Source organism: Salvia hispanica, chromosome 4 (assembly GCF_023119035.1).
Source record: "Salvia hispanica cultivar TCC Black 2014 chromosome 4, UniMelb_Shisp_WGS_1.0, whole genome shotgun sequence".
Lineage (NCBI taxonomy): Eukaryota > Viridiplantae > Streptophyta > Magnoliopsida > Lamiales > Lamiaceae > Salvia > Salvia hispanica.
In genome coordinates, this window is record NC_062968.1 from 57118848 (window position 1) to 57137707 (window position 18860).

At 35.0% G+C, this 18860-nt stretch overlaps 3 protein-coding genes and 1 long non-coding RNA gene across 5 annotated transcripts; 1 reads left to right on the top strand and 3 right to left on the bottom strand.

Annotated features, from left to right (window-relative positions):
- Positions 1-656: 656 nt before the first annotated feature.
- On the bottom strand, positions 657-5287 carry LOC125222379 (U3 small nucleolar RNA-associated protein 14 homolog A). The gene is made up of 11 exons (XM_048124940.1): positions 4746-5287; positions 4553-4670; positions 3645-4120; positions 3322-3543; positions 2859-3185; positions 2375-2737; positions 2168-2245; positions 1989-2087; positions 1537-1908; positions 1076-1207; positions 657-972 (listed from the first exon to the last, which is right to left on the bottom strand). The coding sequence occupies exons 1-11, from the start codon at positions 5103-5105 to the stop codon at positions 838-840; spliced, it is 2682 nt and encodes an 893-aa protein (XP_047980897.1). The 5' UTR covers positions 5106-5287; the 3' UTR covers positions 657-837.
- Positions 5288-6455: 1168 nt separating this feature from the next.
- On the bottom strand, positions 6456-8194 carry LOC125219865. The gene is made up of 3 exons (XR_007176219.1): positions 8109-8194; positions 6898-6971; positions 6456-6472 (listed from the first exon to the last, which is right to left on the bottom strand). It is a non-coding gene; the product is annotated as an uncharacterized LOC125219865 (long non-coding RNA).
- Positions 8195-9487: 1293 nt separating this feature from the next.
- On the top strand, positions 9488-14042 carry LOC125217577 (E3 ubiquitin-protein ligase RNF170-like). 2 transcript variants are annotated; one of them, XM_048119095.1, is made up of 6 exons: positions 9488-9692; positions 11505-11692; positions 11972-12073; positions 12723-12774; positions 12861-13015; positions 13683-14042. In XM_048119095.1, exons 1-5 carry the CDS (start codon positions 9602-9604, stop codon positions 12971-12973), a joined length of 546 nt encoding a protein of 181 aa, XP_047975052.1. In that variant the 5' UTR covers positions 9488-9601; the 3' UTR covers positions 12974-13015; positions 13683-14042. The 2 variants fall into 2 exon arrangements, with proteins under 2 accessions (XP_047975052.1, XP_047975051.1); XM_048119094.1 differs by lacking the exon at positions 13683-14042 and having other exon boundaries at positions 12861-13245.
- Positions 13444-16525, bottom strand: LOC125217576 (probable polygalacturonase At1g80170). The gene is made up of 9 exons (XM_048119093.1): positions 16224-16525; positions 15893-16024; positions 15627-15797; positions 15510-15530; positions 14700-14907; positions 14551-14632; positions 14380-14488; positions 14088-14204; positions 13444-13908 (listed from the first exon to the last, which is right to left on the bottom strand). The coding sequence occupies exons 1-9, from the start codon at positions 16413-16415 to the stop codon at positions 13612-13614; spliced, it is 1329 nt and encodes a 442-aa protein (XP_047975050.1). The 5' UTR covers positions 16416-16525; the 3' UTR covers positions 13444-13611.
- Between the last annotated feature and the right edge of the window lie 2335 nt (positions 16526-18860).

An 18860-nucleotide genomic window follows, 5' to 3' on the forward strand; every position in this document is an offset into this window, starting at 1 on the left:
TATATGCGTCATTTAGGTTGGTGTAAATTCACTAACACAATCCCTACCAAACATCAAATGGGCTTTTTATCCACATGCCAAAATAATAACCAAACATTAGTTATGTTACCCCCATCTTGGCCCAAGTTCCCATCTAGTATGACAGGAAAATGTTAACTCCCCCCTATCTTACCACTATCCTATTTGGTCTGTTAGGCCACACTATCTTACCACTATCCTATTTTTGTTTGGTATGATATACAAATCCAATTACCCGGGATATACCCACTGACCCGGTAGCAATTATGATAGCAACCTACCAAAACCTTATTGAGCTACCCTGCCCTTACTCCCCGATAAGAACTATGTCGTTCTTCTGGTTAGACTTCGTTTTGCTCAAATGTCCACTACACCCCTCCCCTTGTTCCCTTCTCCTTCGAATTTAGCCCCAATTTCAATTTGATATATCACATGGTCCTCTAATTGCCCCAGGCGCCCGCCCGTCGTCGTTCTGTGAAAAAATCTGCGGCGCCGACGAACCAAACGTTCCCTTATTGAGATGCAAGAATAACATTGCAATGTGGTACTACAAACTCAAGCATATGTATTTAAAAAAATTTGGGGATAAACGACAAGGTATATTGATACTCCATTCAACTTGAATGAGTGTTTGAACATGAATAAATAATGTTTCATTAGGCCAAAAATGGATACAATATCCTCACACTATATAGATCGTCTACAAAATTTGGTCGAACCAAAACACTCCTATCTATAGCCCAAGCATTAAAATAAGAACAAATAAAAATAAAATACATATAGCAATCATCATTGCCAAAAATTTGCTGTTACAGTAATCTATTTCTTTGAACGTTTTTTACCGTTAACTTTCCCTTGTTTCGGAGCGCTACGCTTGTGGCCTTCGCCTCTCTCGTGGACACTCACATCCTCATATTCAATTGGTTTGATTATAACTCCGGCTTTCTTAACCACCTGCCAAAAACAGCACAAGAAAATGAGAGATTTTACATGGAAATGGAATGAACTCTCAGAATGCAGACAATAATTCAAGGAGAAGAGAGTTTCCGAAATGCACCTCTGGACGGTTGAGTGCTCCGATGGCAGTCACTGGGTTGAATTCAGGACCAATTGGCATCCGGATACTTTGTTCAAATACCTCTTTTGATGTGTAAGGATAAGGCAGTGTCTTCGTATGGAGTTTCTCAGCCTACAAGGGCAAAGTAGTAATGAAAAACATGACAATGCATTTCCTAGTAAGGAAGCAATTAAAAAAAAAGATCAAACACTAAACCATATTTGCTACGAAATGCGATACATCATAAAACACACAAGAACACTTCTTCCCATGGTGGGAAGTTCCACCTTATTTTTTTAATTTTAATCAATAATGAAAAAATGTCATCATTTGGTGAATTACTGCGACTCAGGAACAAAAGATATGAATGTGTTACGATCATCTGACTTAACACAGATGCTTCTCAACAACGTGTAATCCTATTGCAACAATTAAGAAAAAATGACTAGAGATAGACTAACCTTTTTACCAAGCTTCTCTGAGATGATGACATTATTAAGATGTGCATCCTTTCTCTTCTTCAGAGATTCGTCCCTTTTCTGCTTTGCAGCCTCGTGCTCTTTCAACATCCATGAAGGTAAACCCCTCTTCTTTTGGACGCCAGTCCACTGACCCCAGCCGGGAAGCAAAACTGGTTTTTCTGGCTCTGGATTTTCCTCATCCAACACGGCCTCTTTTTGTTTTATAAAATCTTCTTCCACATCATCACCAGCGAAAGCCCGTTGTATCAGTTCCGCTTGAGATGGAAGTTCATAAGTGGACTTAGGGCCTGAAGATAATATTCCATCGACCATTTCCTCTTCACTATCACTACCAGAATCTTCATCATCATCCTGAACACATTTATAAGGAGAGTTAGTTGGCCATCCTTCACTTGACACAATAAGATCGATTATGTTTTCAAACAAAATACCTCGGATTCCGGATCCTTTTCTGTTTGTGCTACAATTCCAGGCTTGCGAACGTTTAGGTCAGCTTCAGAACCTTTCAGAGCGTCCGATGATTTTCTTACCTATTCATCAGCGACAACATTGAGTAAGTTTTCCAACAAATATGTAAGTGAGTTATGAGCCAGAAAGAGACGATGCTGACCTTTTTCCAGGTATCAGAAGATAGATAAGCAACTTCATAAGCTGTCTTAGGTTCAGGATCTTCGGCATCTCCAAAGCTCTGTTATAGTTTGCATGTGAGAAAAATTGGACAAAAGGGACATTTCTAGAATTGAACACAAACATCACATACTAATATTCTATAAAATAAACAACGAATAATCCATAAATTGATAAAGTATATATTCACCTTGAATACTGAATCGTGACTAAAACCGAATTCTTCCCGAAGTAAACTAGGGTCAATATCCATCTCTTTTAGAGATTTTCCAGTTTGATCATTGAGAGTATTATCGTCTGCGTTGGCCTCAGCATCACTTTCACTGTCACTATCACCATAGTAGTTATTCACTTTTTCCTTCTTTGTTGTTCCGTTAACCACTTTTTCAGGAGCACCAAACACCCTCCTACCACTTGAGGCACCCTTGGCCTCCTTGTCTGAGCTTCTCGACTTACTTGTATCACCCAACTGCTTCAAAGATGACTCATACTCTTCAAGAGCAAGTTTTGCTTCCTCATCAGCAGCATCTTTTCTCTTTTTCAGCCCTCGCACCTGTGAATAAAAAAGGAAAAGGACTATGTTTCAACAACTTCATTATCAGTAAGAATAACCCTATATTACAGAAGATTTCAAGAGTTTTAAGTGAAGATATGAAAGATGCACCAAACATTACCATGAAAGGTAAAGCAAGCACTCCCGATGTAGGCACTTCATCATCCCCTTCTAGGACTTTAAGTGTCTTCTCCTTAGCCTTCTTGATCAACTTTTCTGCAGCTTCCTGGTCGGAACCAGCTGACATGTCATCACTGTCATCACCGTCGCTGCTATCATCACTACTGCTGCTTTCTTTGATAGAATTTATTTTTCTAGTCAAAGCGGCATGTTGACTAAGTTGCTCACTAAAGGCTGCTTTAGTAGCATCATCTTGGGCATCTAAACCACGTTTTAAGATTCGCTTAGCCCATTTAGAGCTGTTTTTATGCTTCAAGGTCATACGTTCCTGAAGAAATCAAGGCATCAAGCAATGGTTCTGAGTCTTGACACATAAAAAGTATTTTGAATCAAGGAAAAACAATTTCCACGGAATCCAAAAAGTCAGATATCATAGCCAATTACGAATAGATACAAAAAGTTACCTCAGCCCTTTTGAACTCTATCTTCATTGCATGTTCCTTGGCAGCTTCTGGGTCCATTCGGATTGAAGCTTCTGCTGCCTTTGACTTATCTTTCTTCAACAGCCGGTGATATGTTTTGGACTTTATCTTTTTAACTCGTTTTGCCTTCATTTCATGACGAAAAAGAAGATCGCGCATTTTTGCAAGCCGTTCCTGCCTTTCCTTTACATCTTCAATAGATACCTGAATATACAAACAAGAAATTTTATGTCGTCTCGGAAAGAAATATATAGAGGATCAGTGATGCAAACTAATGATTTCTATGAATTATATGTCCATGCTACCTCGTTTAGTTCTAGAAGCCTGGCACCATCCCTTTTGTGAGCTTCAACAACTTCACTTTGGTTGACCAAGGAAGCCATTTTCTTCTCAAAATCCGTTCTTGGTTTAAATTCAGAAGCAATTGCTCCTATGGTTGAATATCCCAACTCCTTATCTTCATCAAAAAACAACGTAGGTGCCTCTCTATTCCTCTTGACCAAGGGTTCCCACTTGGTAATGTCCTTCTTAGATTGTTCATAGGCAGCCTTCCGCTCAATCCTCTCTTGATCAGTCCTGGCCACTGGTGCCAGAGTCGGAACAGTCTGCTTCCCCATCCGATGCAAGTCTTTCCTGAGCTTGCTGAAGCCAGACTTGCCATGAAGCGGTTCTAGAAGGTCTTGAATGCTAATCCGGCCACTCCCATCAAGAATATCACCAGTGGGATTATACTCAGACTCTGGATATGCCTCCGATATGATCAAATCCTTTTTCTTTTTACCTGGGATAATCCAAACCCAAGGACATTACTACCAATACCAACCAAAAATATATAAAGACGAACTAAACCAACTGCTTAACACACACTATGTTATGATGTTAAAGCTATAGAGTTAGATCCATGCAAATACAAAAACTTTCGGTGATTTCTTGTTTTTCCCATCGATTTTTAAAATTCATATACACGCAACTTAGTGAGTGAGTGTTGTTCTGATTTTTTCCTGAACAACTAATTCCATCAAATTAAACCTGATATGGCTTATATATAGCATTTTACTATCTACATGTCACTAATCTGTCAACACTACATGAAGTTGCATTGGAATTGCCAGATGGGAAATCAAAAGATCATTAATTTGATTTTAGAATACAAAATAAGCTCAAAGTTTGTAAATTTCCAGACAGATAATCCTAAATTTTACTACTCCAATACCTCCAAAAGCGTCAGCAGGAAGTCCAGTAATCTCCTCCAACATTCGACCATGTCTTCCTGGATCTTCATTCTCATCATCATTATCATCATCATCCTCATCAGATGGAACCTTCCAATCCTATAAATGAAATGCAGCAACTTTAAATTTATGACTTCGTATATTCAATTCACATAGAGAGAAAAAGAGAGATACCTCAAAGTCTTCAGGAAGCTCAAACTCGTAATTCTCAACAGGATCATACCGCTTATTCTTCATCGTCTCCTCCTCCGCAACCCCTTCTTCATACTCATAAACGTCATTGCCAACCGCAGCATCGGAATCAATCTCCTCATCCTCACCATCCGACGCCTCTCCATCGACCGTCGGATTGAGCCGCTCGAGCTCCCTTTTCAAAGCATTCGGCAGGCTAGGTCCGCTCCGCCGCTTCTTCTCCTCCTTACGCTTACCACTCGAGCTCAGATTCTTCCTCTTTTTGCCCCTAACCTCTCCTCCGTCTCTCCTCCGACGTTGTGCAATTTCGCCCCTGGATTTCCCCTTCCCCTTCTCCGCCATGATTACTGATTAAAAAAATTAGCCCTAATTCAGATATCACAAACCACGAATTGAAGCTAATTAGCTCGAATTGAAGCCAATTAGCTTGAATTGAAGCCAATTAGTGGAAAAGCTAGTTCAATTTTTTTAATCTTCGAATTTACGTCGGCGGCGGCGTGGAGTAGGGTGGAGAGAGAAGTGTGTGTTTGCAGAGAGAAAGAAACAAGAAGAAGTTGAAGGTAGTCTGGGCTTAGCAAATATCCTTGCAATCTTAGGCCCAAAATGTCTAGGCCCATATATTATTCAAATGGGCCTTTTCTTTTTTTATTAAATGCTTCATATTCTTTATATGAAAAAAAAATTAATCTCTAGTATATTATTTTTGCTCTACTAAATTAATTGAACGTTTTTTTAAAAAAAATTTATTGAGAAGACACATTATTATTACTCCCTCCTTCTATGAATAGGAGTCTCATTTCTATTTGGCATGGGTTTTAAGAAATGTTAAGAAAAGCGAGTGGAAGAAAGTTAGTGGAATAGGGATCCCACTTGTATACATTAGTTTTAAATGATATGTGGGTGGAATGGGTTAGTAGAATGTTGGGTCTCTTTACCATTTATAGTAATTATGAACTGGGACTCCTATTCGTGGACAGACTAAAATGGAAAAACGGGACTCCTATTCGTGGACGGAAGGAGTACTTATTAAGGTGGGAGCTTTAAGCTTTTCTAGTTTTCATCTCCTAAACTTGAGTATTAACATGTTAGAATGACATAGTCATTTGTAAAATTCCAAGTTAAATAATTTTGACATCTATTTCTGTATAAATTAAATTTGGTAAGTCTGATAAATTATTGTATAGGTAATTTTGTAAATTTTTTAGTTTATGTATCCAAGATAATTTTATCTTAGTGTCTGATATTATTCATTTTATTTATAATTCAATTTTCCGTCCAATATGTAAAAGTTTTCCCCGAAATTGCTTGGGAATTGCTCACATTCACGGGTTTTTTTGGCCAAACATTTGGCTAAGAGTAGTTCATTCTCCGATATTTTGTATTTTTCCGGGATTTTTAACCAATTTCCCGGGATATCCTGGGAAAAAATTTTTTTTTAAAAAAACCGACGGCCTACCTTATTTTTTTGGGAAAGGAAAGAAGGAAGTTTAAGAACCGTAACTTGGGATTTTGGGGCGGGAAGGGCCCAAATTTTGGGCCGTGTCCCATCTTCTTTTAGACAATGCCAAACCCCAAAAGAAAAGGCCAATTCGTATAGTTTTTTAAAACAAACCTTTTTTCCCTTTTTTTTATGATTCGGGCGAAGATCATAAACCAATAAACCAGAGGTTTTGGGGAACCCAAAAACCAAAAGGCAAAATTATTTAAAGCTACAAAAGGCAATAAATTTAATTATTAAAAAAAACAAAAAAAAATTCCCAATTAATTATATTTTATTTTGTTGTTTGAAACAAGTAATGCTATACATTTCACTAGTGACAATTGTATGGCTAGCAATCAATCTAAATCTTGCTACTCCATATTTAACCCATTTTATGGTGTTAACATAATCATCCTAAAAATTGCTTCAAATTCATAAACATGTGCATTAATCCATTTATTCATATAAAACCAACATAAACAAGCAAATATACGGTGAGATGCTAAGCCTTGTCATTTCAACACATCAACATCAACATTTCCTAAGAAGTAACCCTAAACAAGTAATGCCATTTCAACACATCAACATTAATGGAATTGAAACATTTGCGAAAGAAATGTAACAAGGTAGTCTAAGAATATTAAAATGGACTACCTTTTTTACACTGGTAGTTTACTCGACCTACACCTCTTAGCAGGACAAAATGCTTCAATTTCTAATATTCCAACCTGCAAAAAACAAGAGAGAATGTAAAATAAATAGGTATAAAATTTAGTATAAAGTACAAAAAATTACATTTCCTACATCAACTCATTTAAACACTTATAAATTGAGTTGAAATGGTTGTTATCACTTAAGCAAATAATATAATAATGTTTTTTTAATTTCCATAATGAGTTATTCAAGTCGCCTTACAAAAATTATCAATCAAACAATCAATGCGCTAACGATTTGGGAAATTTGGAAGATCGCGATTAGTTGCGAGCCAACTTAATGAAATAAGTGCATGTAAAAATGTATATGCGCGCGAGTTCACACTGACCAACACTATTGTTGAGTTTTATATGCTAAAAGTTGTTACAAACATACATTTGTTTGTGAAGTTATTCAAACATATGTATATGATATCCTAGATCCACTAAATAACATTTTAGTGGAACAGGTTAGTGACTTGGTCAGTCCATTGCAAAAGAAAAACATTATCACCACCTAAATAGACTTTGACTATCGGTTGTGAAAGATTCAAGTGTTAGTCCGAAAAAAATTTCTTGCCTAAGAAAACAGACACATGTGTGGCATAGCCTCCATAAGCCAAAAATCTATGCCTACTACTATGAGAAGATAAACGATTTTATTTTTTATTCTCCTTGTGCAGATCTAGACCTAATTTTTTGAGTTCTCCGTATTCATCCACATCTAGATCTATTGTTGATTAATCAAGATTTGCCAACGAATGGCTAATAAAGATCAAGAGAATATGTTAGAAGGAGAATACACGTCGTCATTTGGAGGATAAAAAAGCATTCATTCAATCACCATCTAAATTTACGCACATTTTATATGAATTGCATAGATCTATGTATTTTATACGAAAATAAAATTAATCACTTAATCAAATAAATAGATCCGTGTTAGATCTGTTTGATAAATTAGTGTTTCCGTTGCGCGACCAAACTCACACATACTCACAGGCTTATGTAGTTTCCAAAATCGGACGATCTATCAATCAATTGAATCTATTTCCAAAACAACCTTAAAGCTACACATCAAATCTTTCAAAAAATTTAAAACGGTTAAACAGTCATATAAACAACAAAGTAAACTACTCACGAATCAATATCTAAAGATAAACAAAAAAGAATCACCTGATCAATCGGGAAAGGCTGAAGCTAGAGTGCCAGTGACAAAACAGGGAACTGAAAACGGCGGCGCCAGTAGTGAAATGGGGAAGGGAGAGGAGAAGCAAATGAGGTATTTAGGTATTAGCAAGTAAATAAATAGGCAATTGATGGGGGCAAATTTGGGATTATGGTTATCATAATTGCAACACCAAAAACCCTTGTTGGATTTCTTCTGTTCAAATTTTATTGCGATTTGATTTTTTAAAAATAGCAACTATTTCTATCTATTTTGATATGTCCCTTCAAATTTTTACAATTTTTATTTTAAGAATCTTTTAAACAACATATTCAGACATATCTATTCATATTTATTGGCAATTTCATTAATATTTTAGGAATTTAGGATATAGTAGTAGTATTTATTGACAATTTTATTAGTATTTTAGAAACGATTATCGTGCGCTAGTCTACCATATTAACCATCGTAATTTTAAGTATGTACTCCTACTATTTATTGACGATTATATTACAAAAACTATTTATACTAACAAAATCTGATTAATATTTGTTAAATTATTAATTATATCTAAGTAATATTGTTATATTAAATAATTAAAATTTAACAAATAATATTACAAATAAATACAAAAAGGTGAAAAAAAGAAAGAAATAAAAAATAGCATCAATTACATGTCCGTATTCTTAATTTGAAAATTATTCATGCAAGAATGATGATAGATGTAGACTGTTGTACAAAATATTTTTAACTTTTAACTTTAATTGAATAAAATTAGAAATAAGTTTTATTACATGTTATATTATTCTATAGCTATAAAAAAATAATACGAAAACTTTTTATACCAAATTTTACATAATCTCGAGCTTAATTCAAAATGAATATACAATAACAATAATTTTTTTTAAATATATACTATTTAATTTAAAATGTTAGTAATATTTTTTTTAAAATTGTTGCTGAATAATTAGTTCTATATAATTTATTTTAAATTACTCCCTCCTTTCCTGAAAAATAGACTAGTTTACTATTTTGAATCGTCTCCTAAAATTAGACAAAGTCTAAATATAATTTTTTTTAAACAAAGTAAAAGAGAGAATAAAGAAAAAATACAATTTATGTACTATATAAAATTTGACCATAGTACTAGTAGTATATAATTTAAGCAAAGAATTATAAATACAGAGTTGACTTACTTAATTAAGACAAAGCAGTTGACAAACTCTATGATATATCGTGAAGTTCGTTATAATTGCAATACAAGCCATTGATATTTTGTAAAATTGCACGAGTGGCCCAGCGCGTCAGAATTTTTAGTCCCCGAGCTATTTGTAAATTACAAACGAGCCCATCAAATCTTACGTGCTAAGTCATCCTCTCCATCGTGCCCAAACCCCTTCATATAAAATTCAGAAAATGCCAAATCCTAACTCTCAGCATTGAATTGAAGACTTTGAACTAGAGAGCGAGAGCGACAATCTGCGATTTGATAGAGAGGGGAATGGACGGGCCTCCGGTGAACGATGAATGCTCGATATGCCAGCAGAACTTCCAGATTCCTTGTCAAGCCAATTGCGGCCATTGGTTCTGCGGTGCGTTCTTATTTTGATCCCGCGATTGATGTGAAATTCGTTTTCGTCATTTCATTGTAGAGTGGAAATTGAAATAATAACACAGGATTAGGATATTTCTAGCGTAGAATTAGCTTTCGATTGAGCTCGTTTGGTATTCGGATTAATTGCTTGTTTTAGTTTGTGTTGTTGGATTGACCTGCGTCCTTCGCCTTTTTGGAAATGTGATTGATTTAGTGAATCATTTTTCATTTTTGTGTGGCAATTTTTATAGGATTAGGATATTGTTGATCACAGTTTTAAGTGTAAGATTGAGTATGTTTCAGCCTTGGTTTTCAGATTGATTGCTTGTTTTAGTTTGTGTTGTTGGATTGACCTGCGTCCTTCGCCTTTTAGGAAATGTGATTGATTTAGTGAATTTCGTTTTCATTTTTCTTTTTAGTGTGAGAATTTGTATAGGATTAGGATGTTGCTGATCACAGTTTTAAGTGTAAGATGGAGTATGTTTCAGCCTTGATATTCAGATTGATTGCTTCTTTCAATGTGTTTTTTGATGGATTGACCTGCGTTCCTCACTGCGTTTTGATTTTTGTTGGTGAAGAGTATGAGGACATTGTTGATCATTGTATTGCCGGTAAACTTGAGTTAACCAGTTGATTCGGTATTACCTTAGTACGATAAGAGTAGTACCAAAATATACACATTGCATGTTATGTGGAGGTATTTAACTCTATGATGGGATTAGAGTCTCATAATAGTTATAAAGGAAAATGCATTCAGTGAGACCTTTTGATGCATTACAGAACATTCAGTAACCAGGCAGTAAATACTCCTGTGCCTTTTAGGAAATGTGATTGATTTAGTGAATTTCGTTTTCATTTTTCTTTTTAGTGTGAGAATTTGTATAGGATTAGGATGTTGCTGATCACAGTTTTAAGTGTAAGATGGAGTATGTTTCAGCCTTGATATTCAGATTGATTGCTTCTTTCAATGTGTTTTTTGATGGATTGACCTGCGTTCCTCACTGCGTTTTGATTTTTGTTGGTGAAGAGTATGAGGACATTGTTGATCATTGTATTGCCGGTAAACTTGAGTTAACCAGTTGATTCGGTATTACCTTAGTACGATAAGAGTAGTACCAAAATATACACATTGCATGTTATGTGGAGGTATTTAACTCTATGATGGGATTAGAGTCTCATAATAGTTATAAAGGAAAATGCATTCAGTGAGACCTTTTGATGCATTACAGAACATTCAGTAACCAGGCAGTAAATACTCCTGTGCCTTTTAGGAAATGTGATTGATTTAGTGAATTTCGTTTTCATTTTTCTTTTTAGTGTGAGAATTTGTATAGGATTAGGATGTTGCTGATCACAGTTTTAAGTGTAAGATGGAGTATGTTTCAGCCTTGATATTCAGATTGATTGCTTCTTTCAATGTGTTTTTTGATGGATTGACCTGCGTTCCTCACTGCGTTTTGATTTTTGTTGGTGAAGAGTATGAGGACATTGTTGATCATTGTATTGCCGGTAAACTTGAGTTAACCAGTTGATTCGGTATTACCTTAGTACGATAAGAGTAGTACCAAAATATACACATTGCATGTTATGTGGAGGTATTTAACTCTATGATGGGATTAGAGTCTCATAATAGTTATAAAGGAAAATGCATTCAGTGAGACCTTTTGATGCATTACAGAACATTCAGTAACCAGGCAGTAAATACTCCTGTGCCTTTTATCATGTTGATGTGAGGCATAATGATCAGTATAAGTTAATTTTCAACTGAAGTTACATGTCTAAATACCTTCGGTGGGACCCCCTTTTTCAGGTAGATGTATCTTACAAGTTTGGGATTTCGGTCATGCTCTTCGCCCCTGCAAATGTCCGCTGTGTAGACGTGAGATTACATTGTTGGTTCCTAGTGAGGCACACCGCACGGCTGATGGAGCTGAGATTTTGCAGAGGATAGAACATTACAACCGTCAATTTGGTGCACATCCCAATAGTCTCATGCAGGTTGTGGAGTTGTAAATAACTTGCCATATTTTGTTTTTACACTCTGTTGTAAAAATGATATCTTTGGTGATTACAGCCCTATCGTTCTCATTGGATTTTATGTTTTGCTTTAAGTGTGCCTATTCATGGAACTTAAATTAATAAGGTTAAGCACCTAGAAATGTGAAATCTGAATCTCCTTGTCTTAATGTGCTTGATGCTTGTAGCAGTTTTGGTGTCTTAGGAATTCTGAAAAGTCCATTCTGAATCGGTCGCTGATAAATATCCTTTTTTTTGCAGAGAATGTATGACCTTCCTTTTCTTCTTAGGAGATTGACACGGGATATAATGGATCCTCAGAGAGCACTTCCACTTGTTGTGAGAGCACGTGTTTATTTGGCAGTTAAGTTGTTGTTCCCTCGTATTCACCATGATAGCTTTTGTAGATTAGCTCTACTTTTAAGTTCGTAACTCATCACTCTCATATGTAATTCATTTGAGCTTGAAAGTTTTTGTATGTTGGGAATTTGAAGTTTTATCTCTCTAAAATTTTTAATGAAGGACATGTGTGAAGGATAGTTCTTGTTACTTCATTACTCATCATTAGTGACATTTTACTTTGATAGATATACCACTAATTTCAGTTCAAACGAAGTCCGCTACCAGCTTATTACAGTCCATTTGCATAAATGTGAATATGTGTGTGCTAATTTAAGAAGATGATTTGATAGCAGTTTTTGTGACATGCAGAACCCTGCTCCCCGTCGGCCCATCCCTTTGTTTAATTGCTCTTATTAGTCTCCAGTAGGATAAATTCCACTAGCTTTAGCTTATGAATAGCGATAATGCTTCTAAATCAATGTAGTAATCAATTTGGGAATCCATTATTTTACGTATATGTTTAACATCTTATCGCTGCTAGCTGAAGATGCTCAGTGATAATCTCTTGGATGGTTGCTGATGGATTTGTACATCTCTTTCATCATACAAATAGCTTTTGAACTCGCTTAACATCATTGAATTTTAATGTTTCTGTTTTCTGAACAAGCAGATGATTCTTAGTGCTATGTATGTCCTTAGCCCTGTCGACATCATCCCCGAAGGTACCATGACACACTATCTGCTTTTAATTTTGAATTATTCGTTGTTTGTGGATTTCTCAGCTAATTACTGGATTTCGTTTTCACAGCACTGCTAGGTATCATCGGTTTGCTGGATGATCTGATTGTCGTTTTCATGTGCTTCTTGTATGTTGCTGCCCTTTACCGAACTGTTCTCGTTTCTCGGCATGGAGGTGCTTGAGGAGGAATCGGATACCTCACGAATACTGTACAAGAAATAGGGGTAAATCATCAATTTCTGTGGAATGTCGAAGATCCAAGCTTCGATTCAAGGATCAACATTTTCTTGATTTTTCCCACCTGTTGTGGGATTGTAGCTCCTTTTCTGAATTTATTCAATCCAGAGAAAATTACCGTTTTCTTTATCACGTAGCGTTGATCATTAAAGCAAATGTGCATAAATGTAGTGTTTGTTGTGCTTAATTTATATGAAGATCATTGGTTTCTTGCACAGTTTTTCAACTATTTTTAGGTTCTAATGGTGGACTCGAATTTGAGTTCGTTGAAATTCGGCACCATCCACACGACCACTAAACTAAATACTAGCAGTACTATTTTGTTTAGGTTCGGTCCGATGCTTAGTTTCCATGAGTTCGGGTCTGAAAGAATGCTCAAACCCGAACTCAAAAACTGACTTTATTGCCAAAAAACTCAACCACAAACTCTTATATTACATAGAAATGTTGTTTGTACATCAGTATCTGTCTACTTTACCTTTTTATCAGAAAAAAACTTTACCTCGTACAATAATTTCTTGAATATACCACGTCTCCAAAAACCCATACACACACATATATGCTACACCTTGTTGTTGTTGAATCATAGTTCTGTATGAATGATATGCTGAGAGATACTGTCCTCAACAACACCTTCTCTCTCCTGCAATGCAGAAGACAGCAGGCAATCTGCAGAAGGATGAACGCGGCCGCAAATGAAGCTAGATGCATTGCTACAGTAGGTCTCCTCATCGTCGTCTTCACTCTGCAGGTTGATGTTGCTGAGGACTATGTTGCTGCAGGGAAATGCGTCGCTGCACGCGAATTTCATCGTGGTTCGCGTTGCAGAAGTCCCGGTTATGTTCTTGTAGAAGATTTCACTCACTTCCACAGCTGAAGCCTGGACACATATCAAGAATTGTGAGACACATTCTTAGACATAGATTCATGCTTATGCCGTTTGTGTGTGTGTGTGTGTGTGTTTATTGCAACGTCTCTATGACGGACCGAACATGAGAAACCTGTGACTTCATACATTAACCACTTTGCCTAATAGATCAATATGCATATGTAACTAACCTGATCTTCACATTTTGACGGTGAATCGCAGTAGAATTGGTCGATGATGATGGGGTTTGACACGTTTTCCATCCTCACGTTTTGGTAGCGCACGGCTCTCACATAGCCGGAGCCTCCCTGCAACGCAACACGGGAAAAAAAAATAATGGAGACTATGTTTTCTAAATTTTGAATTCCAAATCTTGCAAAAGTCACTTTCCATTGATTCACAAGTTCTTTTACATAAGTACAATATAATTTTATGATTTATGATTTTTTTATAATAAAGTTGCTATGCATTGAACGAAATTACCTGCCATGTTTTGATTCTGAGGCCGTTGGTTGTGTCCCGAATGAAGGCGTTATCGAGCACAACCTTTTCGACCATCCCGGTGGAGTTGTTCTTCCCGAGGCTACCTATGCTGGGAAGCAAAGAAGCAATCAACATGGGACGACGGAGTAATATTTAATTTTAGATATTTACCTTATCCCGTGACCGGGTCCACAATATATATTCTTCATCTTGATATTCGAGCTTTCACTCACAATCGAGATGCAATCATCACCTATAAAATCAAGACACAATCACGATCAACGCCTTACGAATATGATCAACATATGTTAGAGAAAGACCTGTTCCAATCTTGCAGTCTTGGAGTACTACATTTGTCGACCCGGTGATGTGGATCCCGTCGGTGTTGGGGCTGTCACCGGGGGCTGAAATTGTCACACCAGACACACGGACCGAGTCGGACCGCCCGATGATAAAATGCATTTGTTGTGCATTCCGAATAGTCAAGTCTTTCACATCTACAGACGAGCTGGAATCTATAGTCAATGCCTACATATCATCAATCGATACACCATAAGTCCATAACATATCAATTTTTGTATATTTAACACTTGCTATTGAAAACAAAAAATATGTCCCCATGTAAACATAATTGCAAAAAATACCAAATATTTCTGAAAATTCACCTGTGTCCCAACCAATTTATTTTAACGCCCATATGATGTTGTGGTATGACGAAATTCACATGTGACATTTCCTGCATATCCATATTGACGGTGGTTTCGATGAAGCCAGAATTGAGGGTGTCAATTATGGACATGTAAGAAATGTCACATATGAACTCTAGCATACCACATCATCGTCCGGACATAAGAAATTTTTTGTTGAAACAAAAAAAAAAAAAAAAAAAAAAAAAAAAAAAAAACAAGAGTTTTTGGAAACCTTTAGTACTATTTGCAATTATGGTTAAGTTGGAACATATATATTGTTGGTGGCGATTGTTGGGACAATAAGTGATCGAATTTATCATACTATTATGAATATAAAATCAATTTATCCAAATTTCGATCAAATTGTTAAGCAAAAACACCACCAATAAATCGAATTGCTTGAAATACATTATCAAGTAAAATTTAGAAAAGAAAGCTCACCGTGGGAGCTCCTTTGCAAGGCTGAATAAAAAAGCACAAAAGCATTAGTCATGTCTAAATGATTTCTTGATCAAACTTTTTAAGACAACCTTATATATTGCATTCAAATCTTCTTACATTAGATTTGTTTCTTTTGCAAGAGGCAGCCCACCATTTCTTGCCTGAGCCATCAATGACCCCATTCCCTTCAAATGATACATTGGTCAAATTGTAGTATCCAAGCCACATTCTAGGGAAGTCCGGATCCCATGTGTCTATGTCATCGGGTGCTACAATTGTTCCCTCGATCTACACAAAGTCAGAGTTTTGTTTTCGTCTTCACACATATCTATCTATATCAATGTATATCATTTTTATCTTTTGATATGTAAAAATTTAATTACCTGGATCGTCAACTTGCCAGCGCAAGGCCCTTTGAATTTGGTAGCACTGACGAGGTATCGCTTCCCTTTCGGAACCAAGAAAATTGAAGATCCTTGTTTAGAACAAGCTTTCTTCCATGCATTTACAAATGCCTAAACATACATATAGAAGCAAATAAATTAAGAGGTTCTTAATAAGCCAATAAGTGGAATAGGCATGAGAAAATCATTGGTAGGAAGGACTTATGCACTAGAGTTCATACAAAATACCAATAATTCAACAATGTTATAAGAAGACAAAAAACCTAAGAATTAAAATAAAACCAAAGCTACAACTTTTTCCCCTAGCTACCTTAGTATCATCAGAAACTCCATCTCCTTCGGCACCGAATGCATCCACGTTTGAGGTAGCCTTTTTCCGACCATTACTATCTTCATCGTCTCTTTCTTGCACCTCAAAAGCGCCGTCTGAATATTGTTTGCTTGCAAGTCTAAGGGGAGGAACAAGCAAGAGGAGAAAGCAAAGCAAGTTTAGTGTGTTCATGATTTTAAGGATATGTTATTTTGTAGTGATATCCGAGTAAGTGTGTAATAGGGTGCATGCATGGATGTATTTTGTATTTATACATATATGGTTTCATTTAATATTTTATTTCAAAAGGGAGTGCGTGGATATGCAAATATATTAATTTGGATGATATTAATTGCTTCACTCTTTAATCTACTTCCTAATAAAACACACATTCCCCTTTCTTAGTCAACTATGATTATAATGAGAGAGGGTTAAGAATTATTCAAAGAAAGGAATAATGGTAACATAACAACAAAAAAGGTACATGATTTTACATTGCTTTTGAAGTTTATTAAGTTAGGGCATTCTTATTCAGGGATTTAATCATGATTAATTTGATATTTTTTGTGATTAATTTGAATATGGGAGCATATATAGTCCAGAAATATGCAGTTTTAATCAGAAATGATACGTATAAGAAAGAAATATTCGTTATACACTGAATCAGGATTACCTATTTTTCATGATATATATGATTGGTAGATTGATATGTTGCATTTTGAATTGAATCTATAATCTAGATACCAGCAGAAAGAATGCGAAGTATGTCATATTAAATTTTAAAAAATAATAATGTAAACTCATACAAAAATTAAAAGAGATTAATTTATTACAAATTTAAAACATGAATTATAAATCATGAAGTTTTTTTAAAAATATCAACAATAACTTTTAGAGCAAATTCGATATTGAATTGATGCACGTACATATTCGATTTTTGTGATGCCAATGAACAATGAATTGTATATTAATATAACAATGTGGACGATTATACAACGTTGTTTTGACACTAAAAATCAATAAATAAATAAAATGAAGCAAATTTGGTCAATGAGACTATTGACAATTTTTTTGAATTCGTAATTTGTTATTTAAAAAAGCGCAAGACAAACTGAAATGTGATCAAATTTCATGATTATTTAATCAATCAATCCTAATTTTAAGATAATATAAACATCAACACTCAAAAGAAAGAGTATATCTTCTTCTAAAATCAACTCCATAAGCAAAGCTTTAGGTAAGAGTTCAACTTCTTTCTACAATCATACACACTATCATTTATAATACGACATAACATAATCATGGTGATGTAGTTGTGGAGGGAATAAACTCTTAATTGAATTATTTGAGTTCAAACATAATTATTTATAACTCGAGTAGTTATGTGGAGCACAATTTATCATTGAAAAAAAAATTGTTTATGGAGAGCTAAAATTAAAAACTTTCAATAATAAGGCATGCTAAATTTGATAGATTTCTAAAATACATCTTATAATCTTTTTTTAAATGGAACCAACAATGTATAATAGTATGACACAGACCCAAATTAATATTCTTACAAACTTAAGAAACAACATTGTTAGTGATTATATTTTAGGATAAATTGCCAAAATAATAATCTAGTAGTTTAGTCAATTTCTGTTTAATCACGTAATTCTAAAAAATATTTGACTAAATTTTTTAAATATTTCTCTCAATTATCCAATTGTGAAAATTTCTGGTGTCCTACATGTCTTAACACTTACAAATGTAAAAAGTGAAAAACATAGCTTACTATGTGATGCATTATGTGATAAAGTCATAAATATAAACCCTCCAGCCAACCTTCCTACAGGTCAACGAAAATATTTAATAAATGCTAATTGAGCAATTGATTAATACATAAATCAAATAAAAAAGCAATGCTTGTCCTTTCCTCTAAGTTGTTACAGAACTAAATGTTTCCTTGTCCCTTCAATATGAATGGCCATTTGAGGAGATTCAATATGATAGATTGAATCAGCAAGTGCAGACATCAATTTTGGTAAACAAAGGTAATAAGCTCAATGCCAACTTGGCTTTTAACATGCCATGAAACTTGGTCAAAGAATATAATTATATAAATTTCAGAAAGGCAGAAATGCAGAATTAATTTGGTTATTGCTGAACACTTGTAGATAGACAAGTAGACCTAAAAACACAACTCCTAACAAAATTTTGATGAAAACTCATTATTTTTCATAAATAAAGAGAAATAGAAGTTTTCATGACAACCTAATGATAGTGAGGAGAAGGATAGATGCTGACTTATATATAGGATAATAGCATTTGAAAGAGGTTAACACATGACAATTTCAAATCTTCAGTATTTTAAGCATGTAAGTGGTAACGACACATCAATCATCATTCATCAATAAAATACATATTTTTATTTACTAAGTTAAACACTACTATCTACAAAGTCATTCTAACTACTAATAGAAGATGATTATAAACTAAAGATAAAATTAAAGCTCCAAAATAATAGGAGACATAGTTGATACATCCAGGCCCAGGATTGCTGCTAGAACAATAGACAGAACCAATAGTTTAAGATGAAGGCGTTTGAGATATGGTGATCTGTTAAAAAACAAGGATTGGCCACATAAATGTGAAGTG